The sequence below is a fragment of the Heteronotia binoei genome, chromosome 21, assembly GCF_032191835.1.
Source record: "Heteronotia binoei isolate CCM8104 ecotype False Entrance Well chromosome 21, APGP_CSIRO_Hbin_v1, whole genome shotgun sequence".
In the NCBI taxonomy this organism is placed as follows: domain Eukaryota; kingdom Metazoa; phylum Chordata; class Lepidosauria; order Squamata; family Gekkonidae; genus Heteronotia; species Heteronotia binoei.
In genome coordinates, this window is record NC_083243.1 from 20,395,518 (window position 1) to 20,417,696 (window position 22,179).

The 22,179-nt window shown below is 48.5% G+C and overlaps 1 protein-coding gene across 1 annotated transcript in view; it reads left to right on the forward strand.

The window, feature by feature from the left end:
* The window catches only part of BRF1 (BRF1 RNA polymerase III transcription initiation factor subunit), a 357,225-nt gene extending 339,269 nt beyond the window's left edge, over positions 1–17,956 (forward strand). Inside the window, exons 17-18 of the mRNA XM_060261809.1 lie at positions 9,482–9,650; positions 16,639–17,956. Of these exons, the coding sequence (XP_060117792.1) occupies positions 9,482–9,650; positions 16,639–16,676 (207 nt within the window). The 3' untranslated portion in view covers positions 16,677–17,956. The remainder of the gene's footprint in view (positions 1–9,481; positions 9,651–16,638) is intronic.
* Positions 17,957–22,179: the final 4,223 nt, after the last annotated feature.

Below are 22,179 nucleotides of genomic sequence, written 5' to 3' on the forward strand. Positions count from 1 at the left end.
ACTAGTGCTTGCACAGGGGACTACCTTACCTTACCTTGTGCAAGCACTGAGTCGTTACCGACCCGTGGGGTGACATCGCGTCACAATGTTTTCGCGGCAGACTTTTTACAGGGTGGTTCATTATTGCCTTCCCCAGTCATCTACACTCCTCCAACACGCCCCCCCCCCCCAGCAAGCTGGGTACTCATTTCACTGACCTCGGAAGGATGGGAGGCTGAGTCAACTTTGAGCCGGCTACCTGAACCCAGCTTCTGCCGGGATCGAACTCAGGTTGCAAGCAGAGCATGGACTGCAGTACTGCAGCTTTACCACTGTGCGCCACAAGGCTCCTCTAATATTTGTGTGGGTTTTGTATATATTTATAATGCATGTATGCATTAGATGTTTATTGCATGCATTACTTGTATATATTTACATGCAGTGTCCTGTGTCCTGGCCCCCCCGGTGGACCTCTTGATGGCACTTGGTTTTTTTGGCCGCTGTGTGACACAGAGTGTTGGACTGGATGGGCCATTGGCCTGATCCAACATGGCTTCTCTTTCTTATGTGTGACACAGAGTGTTGGACTGGATGGGCCGTTGGCCTGATCCAACATGGCTTCTCTTATGTTCTTATACTTACTGCATGGGCGTATTACGTGCATAGCTGTCCACTGCGATCTATCTTGCATTTGTTTTTCTGAATGCAGTTTTCATGAAATATTTCACTTCGTTGTCCCTAAGTCTTTGAAACCCTGATGTGGCTAGCCCAGGCAAGCCAGATCTCATCAAACCGTGGAAGCTAAACAGGGTTGAACCTGGCTAGTATTTGTATGGGCGGCCTCCAAGGAAGTCCAGGGTTGCGACACGGGGAGTTAGGCAATGGCAAACCACCTTTATTCCTTTCTTGCCTTGTAAGTCCTACGGGGTTGCCATAAGTCAACTAAGAACATAAGAGAAGCCATGTTGGATCGGGCCAGTGGCCCATCCAGTCCAACACTCTGTGTCACACAGTGGCCAAAAAACCCCCAAACAAGTGCCATCAGGAGGTCCACCAGTGGGACCAGGACACTAGAAGTCCTCCCACTGTGCCCCACCCAAACACCCAGAATACAGACCATCACTCCCCCAGACAGAGTTCCAACAATAAACTGTGGCTAAGAGCCACTGATGGACCTCTGCTCCATATGCTTATCCATTCCCCTCTTGAAGCTGTCTATGCTTGTAGCCACCAGCACTTCCTGTGGCAGTGAATTCCATGTGTTAATCACCCTTTGGGTGAAGAAGGACTTCCTTTTATCAGTTCTAACCCAACTGCTGTGACTAGACAGCGAAACAACAACAAAACAACCCTGGCCTTTGAAATGGATGCAAATTCTGCGAATGACACAGAGGGACTAAATGACACGTATTCCACATTTGTTAACCTTCCAATAACATGTTCCTTTGTCCATCCTATGTTTAATACATCATAGGGATCAAACATTTCTGCAGTCTTGGAGGGACACAAGGTTACCAGCTCTGAGATAGGAAATTCTTGGTGATTTTACAGGTGGAGCCAGGGGAAGAGAGAGATCACAGCAAGGTACGATGCCATAGAGTCCACAGCAAGGTACAGTGCCATAGGACCAGAACCAACGGGTTGAAATTAAATCAAAAGAGTTTCCAGCTCAACATTAGGAAGAACTTCCTGACCGTTAGAGCAGTTCCTCAGTGGAACAGGCTTCCTCGGGAGGTAGTGGGCTCTTCTTCCTTGGAGATTTTGAAACAGAGGCTAGATGGCCATCTGACAGCGATGAAGATCCTCTGAATTTAGAGGGAGGTGTTTGTGAGTTTCCTGCATTGTGCAGGGGGTTGAACTAGATGACCCTGGAAGTCCCTTCCAACTCTATCATTCTGGATTCTGAGTCCACCCTCCACAGGAGGTGGTGGCAGCTACAAGCATAGCCAGCTTTAAGAGGGGATTGGATAAAAATATGGAGCAGAGGTCCATCAGTGGCTATTAGCCACAGTATATGTGTATATATATATGTGTGTGTGTGTGTATACACACACACATAGATATTGGCCACTGTGTGACACAGAGTGTTGAACTGGATGGGCCATTGGCCTGATCCAACATGGCTTCTCTTATGTTCTTATTATGTTAAAGCAGCCATTTCTCCAGGGGAATGGATCTTGGTCATCTGGAGATCAACTGCAATAGTGGGAGATCTCCAGGAGCCACCTAGCGGTTGACGACCCTAGACCACATGTTTTGCAGGGGAAAGACTTGGGAGGGAGGATTAAATGAAACACACAGTAGTTTAAAAGTGGCAAGGTTTTATGAGGCTCCCTGGCAAGAACTTGGCTGCCAGTTTTGACTTCCCTGCATGACTCCAGATAGCATAACTGACGGGGTTACCAGATGCCCCCCTTTTTAGAGGACATGTCCTCTTTTTCGGCGTCTGTCCTCCTTTGGGCTCTTTTTACAAAACTGATGAAAATGTCCTCTTTTGGGGTTGAAAGGTAAGGAATGTTCCAACTTATTTGCGATTATCACAACTTTAAATAGTGGGGAGATTTAAAACGAGATTAGTCAGAGGAAGGCTTTGTTTTGTAGCAGGAACTCCTTTGCATATTAGGCCACACACCCCTGATGTAGCCAATCCTCCTGGAGCTTCCAGCAGGCCCTGTAAACTCCAGGAGGATTGGCTACATCAAGAGTGTGTGGCCTAATATGCAAAGGAGTTCCTGCTACAAAACAAAGCCCTGAGTCAGAGCGATCACTTGTTGGAAGTAATCAGTTGGGAAATATGTCCTCTTTTTTGCTTTTCAAAATATGGTAACCTTAGTAACTGAGGTAGGCCGAAATGGATGCCAAGGCTTTGTGAGGTAACGTTCCAAGGTTTCATAACTTTTAAACAACGTTGTGTTTTTGTTAATCTCCTTTGGAGGTGAGGGGTGGGGTAGCAGGAACTGGGGGTAGGAGAGGGCACATGGAGATACAAGAGGCTGTGGGGCTGAGAAGGCGGGGGGGGGGGGGAAGAAGAAGAAGATATTGGATTTATATCCCGCCCTCCACTCCGAAGAGTCTCAGAGCGGCTCACAATCTCCTTTGCCTTCCTCCCCCACAACAGACACCCTGTGAGGTGGGTGGGGCTGGAGAGGGCTCTCACAGCAGCTGCCCTTTCAAGGACAACCTCTGCCAGAGCTATGGCTGACCCAAGGCCATTCCAGCAGGTGCAAGTGGAGGAGTGGGGAATCAAACCCGGTTCTCCCAGATAAGAGTCCGCACACTTAACCACTACACCAAACTGGAGAAGAAGATCCAAGAGGGAAAAGAGGTAAGCGGCAAGAGAAGATGGATGGAGGAAAAAGTGGAACGAAGGGCAGCAAGGAGAGGGGAAAATGTGGCCAGCACCAGTGACATTGAGAATGTGAGAGCTGGAGCAAGCAGAGGAGAGTAGAGGGTACTGGTGGACCTCCTGATGGCACTCGGTTTTTCTGGCCAGTGTGACACAGAGTGTTGCACTGGATGGACCATTGGCCTGATCCAACATGGCTTCCCTTACGTTCTTATGTCTGAGGCAGTGATGCTCATAGTCTTGGTGTTTGGGAGGGGGGGAGCAACAGTGGGAGGACTTCTAATGCCTGGCCCCACTGATGGACTTCCTGATGGCACCTGAGGTTTCTTTGGCCACTGTGTGACACAGAGTGTTGGACTGGATGGGCCATTGGCCTGATCCAACATGGCTTCTCTTATGTTTTTATGGTGTAGTTGCCAGCCTCTGGTGGTGGATGGGGGTGGGGGTAGGCTGGTCAGATTCGGCTTGGGAAACTCCTGGAGATTTGGGGATAGAGTCTGGGGAGCACAGGGACCTCAGTAGGGTACAGTGCCCTAGAGTCCACCCTCCAGAGCATCAGTTTTCTCCAAGGAACTGATCTCTGTAGTCTGGGGATGAGCTGAAATTCCAGGGGATCCCCAGGTCCCACCTGGAGGCTAGCAGGGGGTGGTGGAGGAAAGGAGTCAGGTTGGAGGGGAAGCAGAGAAGGCTCAGGGGAGACTGGAAGAATATGGGATTTCTCCTTCTTTGCAAGTTCTCAAACATCCCCTGCCTTTTAACTCAACAGTCAGTGAAGTAGAGGATAAAATGAGACTCTATATGGGGAAGTGGGAGTTCACTTGAGAGACCTGCATTCTGCAGCCGGTGCAGAGAAAGATCTGGCTGTCGTGGCCCAAGAATGGATGGATTTTGAGGACTGTGGATGTAATGATTGCCTGGGGCCAAAAAAATTAAACAGAAAAAAAGGGGAGGATAGGAGGCGTCATGATTTCCAGATCTTTTTTCTCTCTCTACTGATGGGAGAGTTGGAAATGTGTGGAACCGAGGGTGGAAGGAGAGGAAATAGCGACTGAGAAATGCATCCTGCGATTCTAATAATGCCGAGAGTTGTCTCTGTAGCAGTGAAAGGGGAGCCTTGGATAGAGCCTCTCCCAGTCTCCCCTACCCTGCTTTATTGGATTGGTTTGATGGCAGTTCAGGAATAAAAATGGAAAACCCATCAGGTTGCGTGCGTGTAACCTCTCGTGAAATAGGCTGCCTTTGAAACACTATCATTATGCAAAACAATAACTATTCCCTATCCACTTATTGCAGACCTGTAATAATACCTCTTTACCTTTCTAAAGAAATGCGGGCATGGAATGTGCCTTGTTTGCTGTCTCTGCCGGAGTGAGTTGTGTGGTTGTTCCAATAGGGTTCCCAACACTTTGACAAATACCCAGAAATTTGGGATGATGCCTGGGGAGGACAAATTTGGGGAGATGGGGTGATTTCACTTTGGGTGATGCTCTTGTCTGCTTTTGCTAGTGTATCTGGTCTTTACCATAGACACTAGGGGAAATTCCTAGAGTGTCACTGTGTGGAGGGCTGGGAAATTGGGGCAGGGAATTCCCCACCTGGGGTGGGCAAATGGAGGCTTGTTTAGGGATTATAGACATGCGCAACTGTTGCTTGGCTTCTCCCTGGGAGAATGATTTATCCACCTATATAGTATTCATAGGTTTGCCAGACCTCCTACAATGGTAAAACGAGAAATTACATAGGGTAGTTCTAGGACTTGCCAGAAACTTACTGACGCTGAGATACGGGGGTTGGCCTTACAGTGGCTCTCCTCTTTCCTTCAGGGTCGGGGACAAAGGGTGGCAATAGGGGCGGAACTGTCCCGTCGGCACCCACTTGTGTGTGGTGTGCCACAAGGGGCAGTTCTATCCCCGATGTTGTTCAACATCTACATGCGCCTCCTTGGGGAGGGACGGTGGCTCAGTGGTAGAGCATCTGCTTGGGAAGCAGAAGGTCCCAGGTTCAATCCCTGGCATCTCCAAAAAAGGGTCCAGGCAAATAGGTGTGAAAAACCTCAGCTTTAGACCCTGGAGAGCTGCTGCCAGTCTGAGAAGACAATACTGACTTTAATGGACCAAAAGGTCTGATTCAGTATAAGGCAGCTTCATATGTTCCTTGCCCAGATCGCCCAGAGGTTTGGGCTGGGATGTCATCAATATGCAGATGATACCCAGCTCTATCTGCTGATGGGCGGCCAGTTCAACTCCTCCATAGAAGATCTGACCATGGCACTTCAAGCTGTGGCAGGGTGGCTCAGGCTGAGTCGACTGAAGTTGAATCCGATGAAGACAGAGGCCCTATACCTAAGTTGTGGCGGGAACTGAGGTCTTACTACCGACCTTGGATGGGGCACCACTTACACTGGTGCCCAAGGTCAAAAGCTTAGGGGTGCTCCTGGATTCCTCTTTAAATATGGAGGCCCAGGTGGCAGCAAATGCCAGATCAGCCTTCTATCATCTATGGCTGATAAGGCAGTTTGTCCCCTACCTCGAACGCAGCGACTTGACGACGACGATCCATGCCATGGTCACCTCAAGATTGGATTACTGCAATGCCCTCTACATGGGGCTGCCCTTGTCTCGAACCTGGAAGCGTCAATTGGTGCAGAACGCAGCAGCCAGGTTGTTAGGGGCCTTCCTATACGGGAACACATTCAGCCTGTGTTGAAAGCGCTGCACTGGTTGCCTATTGCATACCGGGTTCATTTCAAGGTGTTGGTTCTTTAAGGCTCTATATGGCCAGGGGCCTGCATACCTTAGGGTCCCCCTTTGCCCACATGTTCCCCAGAGAGCACTTGGGCCTGGATTACAAAATCTGCTTACAATCCCCGGCCCTAAGGAGGCGAGGCTCATGTCAACTAGAGCCGGAGCCTTCTCTGTAGTGGCCCCAAGCTGGTGGAATGAGTTGCCAGAAGAGGTCAGGGCCCTGCGAGAGCTCATACAGTTCCGTAGGGCCTGTAAGACGGCACTCTTCCACCAGGCATTAGTGAACTAGGCTGCTGGCCACTACAGTTCAAAGCAACATGTGAACCCCCACCAACAATCTGCTGTATAGCAGCTGCAGAGAGGATAACTTAAGAGCTGCTATACAGAGAACTATAACATTGGAAAATGTAAGCTCATGGCACCGAAATTTTTTTTATGTATTTTACGTTTATTTTTACTCTACGTTTTATGGTTTTAATGCTGTATTACTATGTTGAATCATGCACCTGCATGTCCGCGTGAGCCGCCCTGAGCCCGCCTCGGTGGGGAGGGCGGGATATAAGTGGAATAAAATAAAAATAAAACAAACTCTGTGGTTTCACCATAGAGTTTCTGACGATTCCTAGAGCTGCCCTTTGTCACTTCCAGGTTTTCACTGGAAGTGATGTAGTGTTGTCCCCGACGTTGAATGCGCCTCTCCCCAATGTCACTGCCTCCAGCCATCCTGCTAGTTGCCAGCCTGGTAACCCTAAAAATGTAGAAGTTGTTAGATATGGGGAACATGAACCCCCAAGCAAAGTGTGCTGGTTACCACTTTACCGGATGCCACAGAACTGTATAATAGAATGCACGGCGCTCCCTTAGGCTGTTGGTCAACTGTTTGGTCTATTCCAGCCTGGAGTGGTTTGCCAAGGTCTGAGGCAGAGGTCGAATCCATCCCGCTCACCTTAGAGCGTTTTGTAGAAGGCAGCAGTGTTTGGACTAGGCGCCATTTGCATGCAAAGCACACGCAATCTACCACGGAGTTATGGGTCCCTTTCCTAATGAAGCCATTTGATGCAAAATTGCCTAATGAGTTATTGACGCACTTTCTAATTGCAGCTAAATATTATCTAACCCATTTGGGTGCTTTTTTTATGCGCATCATTTAATTTCCTTTTGTGTTCACATGAAGGTGATAACTTAGGCTGCCTCTAATGGGGTTTTGGTTGAAGCCCAGCCGGCTGTAAAGAAATACTGTCAAGTTTCCCCAAATGCCTTTTGCCCACACGCCTCCATTTTAAAAATAACTCTTCCTTTCCTTTCTGTGCATTAACGCCAACACATCTTTTAATGATGTCATATTTCTCATTCGGTATTTGGCCATGCTCTGGGATTCCTGAAGCTTCAACAGGAAAAAGTGAGGGTTTCCATGAAATGGCTGTAAGAGGGTTGCCACCTGGGAACTACCTAGAGCAAGGGTGTCAAACTCATTTGTTATGAGGGCTGGATCTGACATAAATGAGGCCTTGTCGGGCCAGGCCATGTGTGTACCTGTTTAAGATTAGGTAGCAGAGATATAAACTTTTTAAAGGACACAGACAAACATGACTGAAGATGTAAAAAAGCAAAAACCCTTTAAAATAAAACATACTTAAAACCAAGGCTTTTTTTGAGCAGGAATGCACAGGAACTCAGTTCCGGCTGGCTTGGTATCAAGGGGTGTGGTCTAATATGCAAATGAGTTCCTGCTGGGCTTTCTCTACAAAAAGCCCTGCTCAAAACATAAGCACTTGTTGGTGTTAAGGGTGCTTTGTTTGTATTTCTTCTATGGGATCAAGGGAAATGGGCAAAGGAAGCTCTGGCTCTTCCCCTCCCTCCCCAGGGGACCAGGAGGGGGAGGAGCCTCAACCAATGGAGAAAACCGAGGTTTTGTTCTGTAGCTCCTGTGCGATTGAGCAAGCCTTGCAAAGCAAGTTGAGATGCAGAAGGAAGGAAGAGAGAGGGAGATGGAAGCACATGACAGCTAGTTGCTTGGGGGCCTGATAGGAACTTTCCAGGGGCCTGATTTGGCCCCCAGGCCACATGTTTGACACCCTAGGTAGTTCCCAGAGCTTTTTGGGGCAGCGAGAATGGTGCCTAGAAAGGGCAGGGTTTTGGGGGGGAGGGACCTCAGTGAGGCATAATGCCGTAGAGTCTGCCCCTCAAAGCTGTCGTTTGCTCCAGGGGAGCTGATCTCTTTCATCTGGAGATAGAGATGCCATCCTCCAGGTGGGACCTGGGTATCCTCTGGAATTACTGTTCATCTCTAGATTACAGACCTCAGTTTCCCTGGAGAAAATGGAGGGCGGACTCTGTGGCATTATATTCGATATTATACTGCGATTTTCAGTTGAGGACAGCAGCCTTTTTTTGCTGGGGCTCTCTCTCTCTCTGTTTTCCCTCCCCCTAACTTCTGGTTTTGTGATCCCCTCCCCCTGCCCAGAAAGTGACCAGGTAGTCCAGAACTGGGGTGGAATGTTTTTAGGGACGCCATCTTGGATTTCTTTCTTTTAATACGGTCTTCAGCTTTTTATCAATCAAGTAGCTAATTAAACTTTGATCTGGCAACCCTATTTGGAGATGAGTTAAAATCCCAGGAGATCTCCATCCCCCTCCTGGAGGTTATCAAAAACACAACCACAAGGTTATAGTGACAATTAACTAACAAATGTATTATTAACCACAAACACAAAGAAACATAAGTCCCTAATAAAGTCCTTAGAGTAGATACATATGGGAAAAGTCCAAAGTGAGAACGTCTTCTTCACGTCGTTATTCCTTCAGTGAAATTTTCTTCCATGAAGTATGACTTTCCAAATGTTGCTTGAAAATCCCTGGACAGGTCGTCGACTTCTGCCTCACCTGTTTCCAATTCTTTTTCAACAGGGGATATTCCACAAATTTTAATAACAAATATAAGATTTTTGCAGAGCACTAATAGGGACCATAGTCTCCACAAAAACCTTCACTTATGGCAGGGGTGGCCAACGGTAGCTCTCCAGATTTTTTTTTTTTGCCTACAACCCCCACCAGCCCCAGCCAGCATGGCCAATGGCTGGGGCTGATGGGAGTTGTAGGCAAAAAAACATCTGGAGAGCTACTGTTGGCCACCCCTGACTTATGGCGATCGCTCAAAAGGCTCTAAATGGCCATTTTCCATACATATCTACTCTAAGGACTTTATTAGGGACTTGTGTTTATGGTTAATAAATACATTTGTTAGTTAATTGTCACTGTAACCTTGTGGTTGTGTTGTTGATTATCTCCATAGTGACTTCTCCCTTAGTTTAACATCCCTCCTGGAGAACCTCAATTGGGCACAGGGGGCTCTTTTAAAAGGAAACAGCGAGTGGCAAGAAATGCTGCTAACTTCCTTTCTCCTCCTTGGCAGGCGATCTTTCCCAACGTGCAGGCAGAGGCTCCAGAGGTTGAAAAGGCAGCCAACGTCCTGGTGGAGACCGGGCCCGTCTCTTACAACCACGAGGAGGAAGTCGAGGAAGAGGACGTTGAAGAAGAGGAGGACCATTGCGTGAGCGCCCTTCAGTTAATGGGAGGAAACGGTAGGCCTCAACTCAGTTCCTTTTGGAAGACAACGCACGGAATGTATTTCCTCCCCAAAGTCTCTCGTTTTCCTTGCAAAGAAGGTTGACAATCAAGGGAGGAAGTGTCGCATGACTGCCCCGGGAGAGCTGGTATAGTGTAGTGATTAGAAGGGCAGAGAAGGATCCAAGGTGGAACTGCATCCAGGGGTACTGATTGTACAGGTGTAATTTCTGAGCCTCTGGCCATTATTTGTGAGGATTCTTGGCGAAGTAGTGAGGAGCTGGAAGATTGGAGGCGGGGAAGTCAATTATAGTCTGTCACACAGCAGGAGCCTAGCAGGGCCTTCTACTGGCTGCCACCACTCTGGCAAGGGTCTGCATGAGAGGGCTCAAAGCACCCAAACACCCTTGTCTTCCTTATTAGTAAATACCCCTTAACCGTGACCAAGAAGACATGAGGACACAGGCAGTATAACAGCAACAGTTTATTTACAGTGCTCAAATAAGTGAGTTAACACAGTGAAATATATATATGCAGTAACAGTGGTGCAAATAAATAGAAGCCCTGACGCAACTAACTAGACGTTCCCTGCTACTAATACCAAAACTCACCCCTTGGGTAAGGGATCTCTCCTGCTGCCTCCTCTCCTGCAGCCTTTCCCAGAGAGAATACACCCTGTCTGTGCTTGGCCCTTTTATGCTCTCCTCCCAGGTCCCACCACTCTCTGGGCCAGTTTTCCCTCCAAAACCTTGCCACCCAATCAGAGGGATAGAGGGGATCCTGGGAGATGTAGGCTTTCTGTAATAACTTCTAGGCAGGCTTCTCTGGAGTCTGTAGGCCTTGCTTGGCCCAGGATCATGATAGTATCCCAGAACACAGATTTAATGGCTTTGCATCCCTGGCAAATCTCTTCCCTTCCTCTCACACCCTGGCTTCCCCAGGCTCCGTACCTCAAATCTCCAGGAATTTCCAAACCTTGAGTTGGCACCCTCAGCCCTAGCTGCAGATCCAAGGTGAAGCTGCCCTCTCTGACTCAGCTATGTGCGCATCGGCCCCAGTCGATCAAAAAGAGAAAATACGAGGAGAGTGGAGTAAAGGGAGGGAGAGGGAATCCTGGGCAGAAACAGCAAAACAGGGCAGAGCCAGCATGAGTTTCTCGAGAACAAGTCGTGTCAGCCTAACCTGATCTCTCTCTTTCTCTTTTTTAACCAGTATAGCCAGGGATCCTGGAGAGTTGTTGTTCCTTCCCCCTCCCCCCCAGCCCATCTTCTGGGTGTGAAGCAGGTGTCACTGGGTGTGGAGGTGGTTGTGAATTTTCTGCGTTGTGCAGGGGGTTGGACTAGAAGAAGAATTGCAGATTTATACCCCCGCCCTTCTCCCTGAATCAGAGACTCAGAGCGGCTTACAATCTCCCATATCTTCTCCCCCCACAACAGACACCCTGTGAGGTGGATGGGGCTGAGAGAGCTCTGACAGAAGCTGCCCTTTCAAGGACAACTCTTATGAGAGCTATGGCTGACCCAAGGCCATGCCAGCAGGTGCAAGTGGAGGAGTGGGGAATCAAACCCGGTTCTCCCAGATAAGAGTCCGCACACTTCACCACTACACCAAACTGGCTCTCATCTGACTAGATGACCCCGGATGTCCCTTTCAGCTCTATGATTCTAGGATCTGGCGTCTCAAGTTCAAATCCCCATTCTGGCATGGCATAGACAGCTTTAAAAGGGGATTAGATAGATTCATGGAGAATAAGATTGGATAAACATATGGAGCAGAAGTCTATCAGTGGCTCTTAGACACAAGGTATAGATGGAACTCTCTGTCTGGTGCAATGATGTTCTGTCTTCCTGGTGCTTGTGGGGGGGGGGCAACAATGGGAGGGCTGCTAGTGTCCTGGCCCCACTAGTGGACCTCCTGATGGTGTGTTTGCTAATATGCAAAAGCCGTGGTCTTAACCACTACGCCAAGCTGGCTGTCGATATAACTGCACAGTTACAGTTATTGGGCTTGGAAAAATTACGGTAGAACACTCGCTCACAGGGTTCCTTGGGTGACTTTGGGCCACCCACTCTCTCTGCCCAGCCTACTTCACAGGGTTGTTGCGGGCGTAAAAGAGGAGGGAAGAATCACATATGTCGTCCTAAACTCCTTGAAGGAAAGGTGGGATGAAAATGTGACGGGTGGCTTCAGTGAGTGAGCAGAGGACTGATTTTATGAGATGCACATTGCGAATGCTTGCAAGATTTTCCTTACCAAGAACACATCTACAGCAGTGGAGGCCTTAATATAAATAGACTGCGGAACGGAGAGCACCCTCTGGGGTTGTTGCGCAGCGTTGCTAACGTATCAGCAGAAATACGCACACGTAGCCCAAGAGTTGACACGGAACCCACTAATTGTGGGATCCGACAGAGTCGCAGGGAGAAGGCGGGAGCCGGAGTGTTGATTATTTACTCCGACAGCGTCTCTCGACACCCTTAATTTTGCGGCGGATGTTGATTTTCAACTTTTGTGCGAGGTCTATAGAATAATCATAACAGACCAGTTTGATTTGAGTGGAAGGCAATCACTCAAGCTGTAGGGAACTCTTTTTCCGACGGCGTATATGATTAGAGCCGCCTTCCCAGCAAACCGCTCCTGTAGAGGGTGTGTCTGTCGGTGCAGAAGGGAACGCGTAGCAGCGGCAGCGATGATGATAATAGTAATAACGACGGCAGAAACTGCACAAAACTAGTTAAAGGCCATTAACTCCTTCTCCCTACCCCCTCAAAGCGTGACTATTTTAAAACCATTCTGATTATGATATTTGCCACTCTTTCTTCCCTAAGCGGATGTATGTATATGAGGGAGGGGAGAAACGAAGTGAGGAATGTTTCTGCCATTTGCTAGAGAGCAGCGTTGACGAAGCGAGAAGGGTGTGCGAATTACGTCAACTTGGCCGCCTCCATATGGGGTGTTGGAGAGCCTGAGTGAGTACTGTAATGGTTAGAGCAGGGGTGGCCAAACTGTGGCTCTTTAATGCATATCGTGTGGCTCTTGAAGCCCCCACCACCCCATCAGCCAGCTTGGAGCAGGCATTTGTCTCTTTAAATCACTTCTCCAAGCCAACCAGTGACTTGGGAAAATGCATTTAAAGTTGCTTTCTTTCCACCTTTCTCCCTCCCCCCCACCCTATTTGCCTTCCGGTCTCAAACATCTGACATTCATGTCTTTTGGCTCTCAGATATCTGACATTTATTCTATGCAGCTTTAGAAGAAGAAGACTGCAGATTTATATCCCGCCCTTCTCTCTAAATCAGAGACTCAGAGCGGCTTACAAACTCCTATATCTTCTTCCCCCACAACAGACACCCTGTGAGGTGGGTGGGGATGAGAGGACTCTCACAGAAGCTGCCCTTTCAAGGACAACCTCACCAGAGTTATGGCTGACTCAAGGCCATTCCAGCAGGTGCAGGTGGAGGAGTGGGAAATCAAACCCGGTTCTCCCAGATAAGAGTTCACACACTTCACCACTACGCCAGACTGGCTCTGAAGTTAGTTTGGCCACCCCTGGGTTAGAGCATTAAACTAGAATCTTGGAGACCTGGGTTCAAGTCACCATTCTGCCATGGAAACTTGCTGGGTAACGCTCCCCCCCCCCCCGAAGCTGTTGAAAGCACAGAATGTGGAAAGTGGTGCTACTTTGAGCACCTTCGAGGAAGGATGAGGCAAAAATGTACTAAATCAAGGGTCTCCAACATGGTGCCCATTGGTGCCACCGCACCTGCTGACACTTTTCCTGGTGCCTGCCAAGTGTTTTTAGAAATTGGGCAGGGCTTTGTCTAGCAAGCCTTCTGATTGGCCACTGGGCATTCAGTTCACTGTGATCTTTAAAAATATTGGTTCGGCAGCCTCCGCCCCTGCTCAAAGATCTTCAATGCGTGAGTGAAGGTGAGCTGGGGCAGCCATTTTGTGGCTGGCTCCACCTCCTCTGGCAGCCACTTTATGACAGCCACTTTGTGGCTATGCCCACCATGCTGTCTTCAAATTCCAAAGTTGCCTGCAGGTTAATCTGTAGACCATCTGAGCCTTTGGAGGAGCATGTGTTTGGGTGGGTGGGTGGGTCGCCATTGCCAAGGAGTGAGGGGCCGTGGCTCACTGGCAGAGCACCTCTTCTGCACGCGGGCATTTCCGTCCCTGGCAAATCCAATTAAAGCAGGGGTGGCCAACGGTAGCTCTCCAGATGTTTTTTTGCCTACAACTCCCATCAGCCCCTGCCATCGGCCAAGCTGGCTGGGGCTGATGGGAGTTGTGGGCAAAAAACATCTGGAGAGCTACCGTTGGCATCCCTGAATTAAAGGATTTCATGGAACTGGCACTGGGGGAAACATTTCTCAAATCATGGAGAGTCAGTGGTGGGGCTTTCCTGCTTTTAGCTGATTGCACTTCTGAGCACAGGCAGTGTAGGGGAGGGGGGAAAGCATCATGCTTGGAGTGTGGGAAGCTGCCATTTAGCCAGCCGTAAGTTAGCCATTGCTTCATTACATTGCAGAATGATGAACCCACCAACCTCCTCACCTGCTTCTAACAGAAGCTGCACTGTAGCTCCTGTCCTTTGGAAATATAAGAACATAAGAGAAGCCATGTTGGATCAGGCCAGTGGCCCATCCAGTCCAACACTCTGTGTCACATAGTGGCCAAAAAAAAACAGGTGCCTTCAGGAGGTCCACCAGTGGGAAACTTGCCAGAGGGTCTTAATGACCTTCTGTTTTGACTAAATCAGCGTATTTGAAGCATCCTACCTATAGACTGGAGTAGAGAAAAAATACAGAAGGAACCAAAAGCAAGCTCAGGTGAAGAAGAGAAATAAAAACGTAAGAGAAGCCATGTTGGATCAGGGCAATCCAGTCCAGCACTCTCCGTCACACAGTGGCCAAAACCAAGGTGCCACCAGGGGGTCCACTAGAGGGACCAGAACTCCAGAAGCCCTCCCACTATTGCCCCCGAGGCTCCAAGAATACAGAGGATCACTGCCCCAGACATAAGAGCGTAAGAGAAGCCCTGTTGGATCAGGCCAATGGCCCATCCAGTCCAATCCTGCGTCACACAGTGGCCAAAACCCAGGTTCCATCAGGAGGTCCACCAGAGGTGCCAGAAGCCCTCTCACTGTTGTCCCCCAAAGAAAACAGAGCATCACTGCCCCAGACACAGTGTTCCATCTAGACCTTATGGCTAATAGCAACTCACGGACCTTCTGTTCCAGGTTAAAGATGTGCTTCTGGAGATTAATATCTCCTCTGAGGAACTGAACTGTTAAGTGGTCCATCAAGCAGAGATTCAGCAGATGACAGCCGAACACTCGGGGCACTTTCATGAAACAGACACACATGAACACACATGACGCTGCCTTATACTGAATCAGAGCATCCGTCAATCAGACGGCAGCAGTTTGACTCGGTTTAAGGCAGCGAAACTCATTTGTGTGCTTCTCCTTCAGCAAAGCTTGGGAAAGGATTCTGCATCATTATAAGAGGAAGCAGAACAGGTGGGGCAAAGTGGGAGGAGCCTCCACAAGCCTTCCAGGGATAATAAAGCGGGCTGAGCGAATGGGGGAAAGGGGAAGCAGCCCAAATCACCCAGACTCGCCTGAGTCGTTCAGAGCTTGAAAGCTAAGCAGGGCCAGCCATGGGAAGGGAGACCACTGAGAAAGACAGGGGCTGCTGTGCAGAGGCAGGCAGCAGCAAACTCCCTCTGAACGTCCCTTGAAACCCCCAGGAGGGGTTGTTGCGAGCCAGTTGCAACTTGACGGCACTTAATTGTGGTTAATTTAGAACCCCAGCTGGTTTGTTCCTCTCTGGTGATCTGCCACTTGCTTCCCTTAATGTGTTCAGTGGGCCCAGAAAGGCTCGTTGTGTTGCATTTTCTGGAAATCTGCTCTCCCGCTGCATTTGGAAGCGCTCCTTTGGACCGTGTCTCTTTGTGCTTCTTCTGAGGCTCGTCTCTTCCCTGTCGCCTTTATGTATTAGGCAACTTTAGGAGAGTTGTCACAACAATGACTGTATGTGCAACTGTGACAATATTACTAAGAATTAAACGTACATATAATCAAACAGAGATCACAATTACACATTATTTGCAAAAAATAAATCACATTTCCAAATGTGAGTCCACTGGTTAGAATCTTCAGTGCAGTGGATACCATGCCATAGCTTGCATCAGAATGCAGCATAGTCCTTGTTACTTCCGGACATACTCTGATGCACATGGGAATCCCATCATATAGCACTCGTACAAAATTCATAATCCCGTAGTATTGCTACAAGGATGTCGAATGAGCTCTTGTTTCAGCAGTTTTCATCCAACAAGGGATTTAATCCAGCAGCCAATGTGCTATACACGTTTCTTTAAAACAATTCTTGAATGGGATCAGAGACCTCCATACAGACTTTTCAAATGGCAATAGCACATTGTCTAGCACATTGGTTGCTGGATTAATCTCTTGCCTGATGAAAGCTATTGAAACAAGAGCTCAGTCGACGCCCTTGTAGCAATACTATGGGATTATGAATTTTGTATGAGTACTATATGATAGGATTCCTATGTGCATCAGAATATGTCCGGAAGTAATGGCTATATTGAATATTCTGATGGAAGCATCAGAATATGTCCGGAAGTAACGGCTATATTGCATATTCTGATGGAAGCATCAGAATATGTCCGGAAGTGACGGCTATATTGCATATTGATGAAAGCTATGGCACGGTATCTACTGCACTGAAGATTATAACCAGCGGATTTGTGCTTGGGAATGTGATTTTTTGCAAATAATTTGTAATTGCTGTCTTCGTTTGATCATATGTATGTTTAATTCTTAGTAATATTGCCACAGTTGTATTTTTTCACATACACTGTTTGTGTATTAGGCAGGACAAAATCGATCTCTGTGTTGGGCTGCGGTGCCTCGTATGGGCTAGGCTGCTGGTGGTTGACACTTCTAATCCCTTTTCTTCCCATTTGTGATTACAGATTACGGCTGTGACGTGGAGGACGAGGACGGGTATTAACCCTTTTTTGTCTCCTGACCGACGGAAGGCGCCCCCTCCGGAAATGCCAGCAGACCCTCTGGACTTCTACATGGACATTCTTTACTTTGAGACGGATTCCGGGTTCGTAACTTGGCCCTGGGAATTCAGGTTTAGAATACTTGAAAAACTTTGAGACGGTGCACCGAGGATGGGATTAGCTAGGGCGTCAGTCCTACGGAACAAAGAAGAGCCACACAGCTGGCACAGAGGCTGACCTTAAATCAGGGCCCAGGGCTGACCTTAAATCAGAACACGTGGCTTTAGAGACACAGCTGAAGAAGAGGGGCAAGATCTGCAGCCTTCGAGCCCCTGAACAGCAAGCATAGTCCACCATAGCAGGCCCAACCCTGGTGCCCCGTTTTGTGTTTCTCCGCTGTGAACTGCTCTCGAAACAAAATCAGGGATGTTTTGTGGTATGGTGAAGGCAGTTCCCCTTAGAAAGAGGGTTCGCAATCGAAGCGCATTTTCATTCTTGCAGTTTCGTGTGAAGATTAGAACCCTCCCAGGCAGAATCTCTGGCCTGATATAGGACAGCTGCGGAATGTTGGAATGCCAGAAGTAACGGTGGGATTATTTCTTTTGTACGACTGGGTGCTCGGGGAGAGCAGAGACCTCTGGGGGGAGCACAGCCACATCAGCCTACTTGGTGCAGAGAAGTCCACAAGACCACTGAAAGAGGGTGAAGCGAGACCCTTTTCTTCACTCCCTTTTTGATGAGTTTCAGGCCAGGAGGGATAAACGTAGCATCCCTCCATTGCCTGCTGTCCATCATCTCATAAGTTCCCACATCCCCTAAAGGAGATTGCTTGCCGGCAGTCATACTTGATTTTCTTTTGACGTCAGGATGTTCTCAGTCACCTTGGCACAGCAGACTCACTTGTACTGCAAACGCAGCATTTGAGGGTTTTTTAAAGTATTATTATTTTATAGGACATAAGCTATTTTGTTTTGCTTTTTTATTTTTGGCTGGTCGTAACATAATGTTATTTAATTGGATTGCTTTGGGTGGAGCGGGGGTCGGGGTTCAACTCTGCAGCACTTGAACAAGCTCAGCTACAGCTCTGCTATAGGGAACCCAACGACTTAGGAACCAAAGGTTAAAAACAGACCAATGGTCCCCCAACCCAAACTTGGCAAGACAGACCCTTCCCTGTTCTCATTTTAAAGTCCAGAACATTAAGTGTCATTGTCTATAACTCTTTTGACTTAATCAGCACTAGGTTTTAAATTTTTATTTAATTTTTGCTGATGAGAGCAAAGCATTCTCACCTGTTTTTCTTGGCAGGCAAGGACAGTGTGGTGTACCAGCTGCCCTAGTGTTGCCGCATACCTCAGAAGGGTTGTGGGGAGGGGGGCAGAGTCCTAGGAGAAAAATTAAAAAGAAAAAGACAATCTTATCTACTTGCAGGAAGTTTTGACCATAGAGTTCCTGGCGATTCCTAGAGCCACCCAGAAGTGCCACGCCAGGGTAGCTCTAGGAATGATCAGGAACTCTATGGCCAGAACTTCCAGCAAGTAGACAAGGCCTTATTTTTCTTTTTAATTTTTTTCTCTCTGGGACAATCACACTCCCCCAACTTAGGTCCCAGTTTCTTCCCGCCAATCAGCTGAGCATCAGCAGGCAAGGGGTAGAACTGACTGGAGGTCTCCCGCCATAAGTGGGCAGATGGAAACCCTAAGCCACCCTCGTGAGGAGAAACTGATTCCCTGCTCCCTCCCAACATTCTTTGTGTTGGTCTCGTCCATGAGAAACTTAAGCTGGCTCTTTCTGTGCCATTGAAGGGTTCTGACTTGACAAGCATTCCTTCTGGCCTTCTTCCGTTGAGGGTGTGAGGTGGCAGGTGGCGTTTCTCTGAAGTCTGAGCCCAACTTCTCACTAAGGTGGTGAAGCCCTGCGCTGGACCATTTCAGAATGCAGATGGGAGCTCACTTGAATGGAGCCTCATCCATACAAAAGAGAAGGGAGTCGTTCTCTTCTCTCTTCTCCAAAGAGAAGGAAATTGCATAGGAAACTAGCTTGTCAGGGTGGAGGGTAAGCTAGAACCATTCCCCTTGAAGCTTTAGCCACCTGGAGGCAATCCCTGCCCCCCTGCTGAAGAGTGTTGAGTCACGTGACTGTTACCAAGTAAATGCAATCCAGACACAGATCTGCTACCTCAATGAGATGTAGGCCAGACAGTCACTGAGAGAGTCCAGGGGTGGGGGGGAGAGACTTCCTTTCCATATCTCATTAAAGATGGGAACAAGGCTCATGGCTCAGGTTTGCATTTGTATCTAACTATGATGCCAGAGCCTATAAAATTAGGATTCTTTTCCTCTACCTGTGCAGCTGCTGTCATGTTAGCAAAGATTGGTAGGGCAACCAAATGAGGTGAGCAGTGAACGTGGAATCACATGCACACAGAGTGTTACGGGCCAAAGACTAGATGTTGGGCTTGTCAGTGTGGGGACCTTAGATGGTACTTCTGTGCCTTTGGGGTAATTCATTTCTAGTGATCAGGGCCGGTGCATCCCAGTAGGCCAGGTAGGTGGACACCTAGGGCACTACCTGATTTCAGGAGTGGCCGGTGGGCTCCCCCTTTCCTTATGCACCCCACCACCCCCATGCTCACCTTTGCCACCTGCCGCTCTGCCTCACCGCCTACCTGTGAGCAGGGAAGGGGCACCGTGGATAGCATGTGTGCTCAACAGGCGCTCAGTACCACACTGCCTGCCGCCACCGCACTTGCCCTAGCTGCCACAGGTGCAGGGGGGCGGGACCCAGGGCACCAGAAACCCTGCTAGTGATAGTTCATCAGAGGGGACATGGTGTCTGAAAAAGCCATTGCTTGGCAATATCTGACAATGCCATATTGGCTAAAATAAGGAACCCTCAGTGAAAACTTTTCTGAGTTCCTATTTTCTTTATGAGGCTATTTAGAAGGTTTCCCCCTAGTACCCTGCAGGCTACATGTAGGATCTAAAGGTATGCGTGGGTGGCATGCGCACCTGTGTTCATTTGGGTTTTGGCTCCAGTCTGCTTCTAGGGCATCGTCACTTGTTGTTGGGAGGCCCCCCTGTAGTTCAGGATCTGCAGTTAACACTTGAATAATATGTTGGCTTTCTGGAAGCTCTGGTCTCAGAAGCAACCCCCAAAGATGTTGACAAGGCAGGCATAATTATAGGCAGTTGTGCATTCATTAAAACGTGCTAAAAGAAACAATCTTGTTGGGACGCCGACTTGGAATCCACATGAGACGAAGTTGTCTGAGGAGCGTCTGACAGGCCACACGGTTCTGGGCCCTCAAGCTTCAAGTGCCCTCCGAAAAATCTGGTGGACAAAATGCGTTATCGGTGATGGAGACCACCTTCTCCCAGGGCTTTACAGCGAACCTTGTGAATTGCAACATGCTTTAATTGCAAAAGTGGTCACGCGGTGAGCAGATCTGAGAGTCTGAATCCCCCAGTTGGAGCTCCTTCCGATTTTGCTTCCCTGCTTGTGTCTCTTAAGGTCTGGTACTCTTAAGCATTGCTCCAGAGGCACAGGAGCTGCAGCGGTGCTGCATCTTTAGACAGTGCTAAGGTAAAGCGAGAAGCCCCGAGCGCCTTACAGAAGGAGCCCGCCCCACTCCAAAGAGTAATGCTCCTGTGAGGATCAGCCTCAGTGCGGTCTGCACTTTGGAGTGAACCCTGGGTCAACAGCCGTGCTGTAGCATCTTCTGTGCCACGAGCGTTTCATATATACCAGGCCAAAAGTTTCAGATTAAGTTTCAGATTTATTTATTATTATGGCACATAACCAATAAAAACAATTTTAAGAAGCCAGTCCATTCGAATCCACTGTTCGAAGTACTCAAACGTTTAGGCACGGTTGTTACAGTAGAGCAAAAATATTCGTAAAAGGGAGCTTTGCAAAATTTTAGAAATATACAGAAAGGATAAAAACGGTCAACTTCAAAGTCCCTCCTTTACAAAATCGTCACGAATTCTCCTGGCAGGCTCTAAGATCAGATGAACGGGAAGGAGGCAGTGCCGGAGTTCATTTTCTAGTCTTTATCATTGTTCCGTGGCTGCGACGCAACAGTTGCTTGTCCCGCTGAGTTTAGTCGCGCAAAGGTTGCTTGTTCCCGCTAAGCTCCGATTTCACATCACTTGAGTTTCGTTTCCCGGAAACATGCGTGCTGGTCAGCGAGATTACCGAGGAGGCTTTTCAGAGGACGGCAGCTGCCCGTTGGGTCCCCTGCCCTTTTGCCTTCAGCCTTGGGAGAATGGGGGGGGGGGGAGGATTGGCGTGTGGCGGCAGGAAGGTGTCGCTTAAGTGCAAGCTCGCATGGCACGTTTCTCATTTATTTTAATACTCGACAGGGATTTCTTCTTTTAAAGTTCATTCCCGCTTGATCTAACTAAGCTCAGGAAATGCAAACAGATTAACAGACGCGAACTTCTGTTTTCCTAACTGCTTAGCAGAAAGTTAAAAAAAAAAAAAAGAGGTAAGCGCAGCCATTAACTCTTGTCTCCTCCATGACTTACCGCAGTGACCTTGAGGGGGAGAGTTCTTTGGATTCTCTGGAAGTAACTGGCATCTGGCTGTATCCCAGATTCAAAGTATAATATGAATTTACCGGGTTCCTGTGAGATGTATATCTTATGCTGTGTAGCCAGGGCTTTTTTTGTAGCACGAACTCCTTTGCATATTAGACCACGCCCCAGTGATGCAGCCAATCCTCCAAGAGCTTACAGGGCTGTTAGTACAGGGCCTACTATAAGCTTTTAAAGGATTGGCTACATCAGGGGTGAGCAGCCTCATATGCAAAGGAGTTCCTGCTGCAAAAAAAGCCCTGTGTGTAGCAGGTATTCTTGAATCAATATGTTTTCAAAGCTCCGCATCCCATCATTGCCTTGTCTCCATTTCTGCCTTGAAGTACTCCTCGCCGCTTTGTTCCCGTTCATAACGCTTACCGGGATGCCTCCATTCCAGTGATGGTAGAGGAGCGACCACCCACAAAACTTCCAGCCAGGACTGGCTGCTCTCTGCAAACACCTGCCTCCCCTCAGTTGTTTTTTGGGGGGGAGTAGGAAATCGCACAAGCCATTGATTCGCCATTCATACATTACTGTTCGATATTATCTGTACGGGAGAAGGGAGGGAGGCAAACTTATTCCATCACCACTATGCAAATGACGTCGCCACCCTAGAAAAAGTGCAAACATCATGCTATGTGGGTCGCAGGCACTTGGACGTCTACAAAAGCAGTCGGCGATCTCTGGTGTCTCCCACGGTGCGATATCCTACATGATAGTCCCGTAAAGTCACTCTGTTCGGTACAATGAATCTCGCCCAGAGTCTCGAAGCCTCATCTTCAAAGTGATCTCCGCCTTTGGCTCTCACTGAGCTCTTCGTGTTCTTCTGTCGCCTCGGCACTGTTCCCGTAGAACTGGAAGCCAAACTGTATGTCAGGAAAGCCCCAAACTCTGCTCAAGCAGTTGCCATGGGGTAAGGACT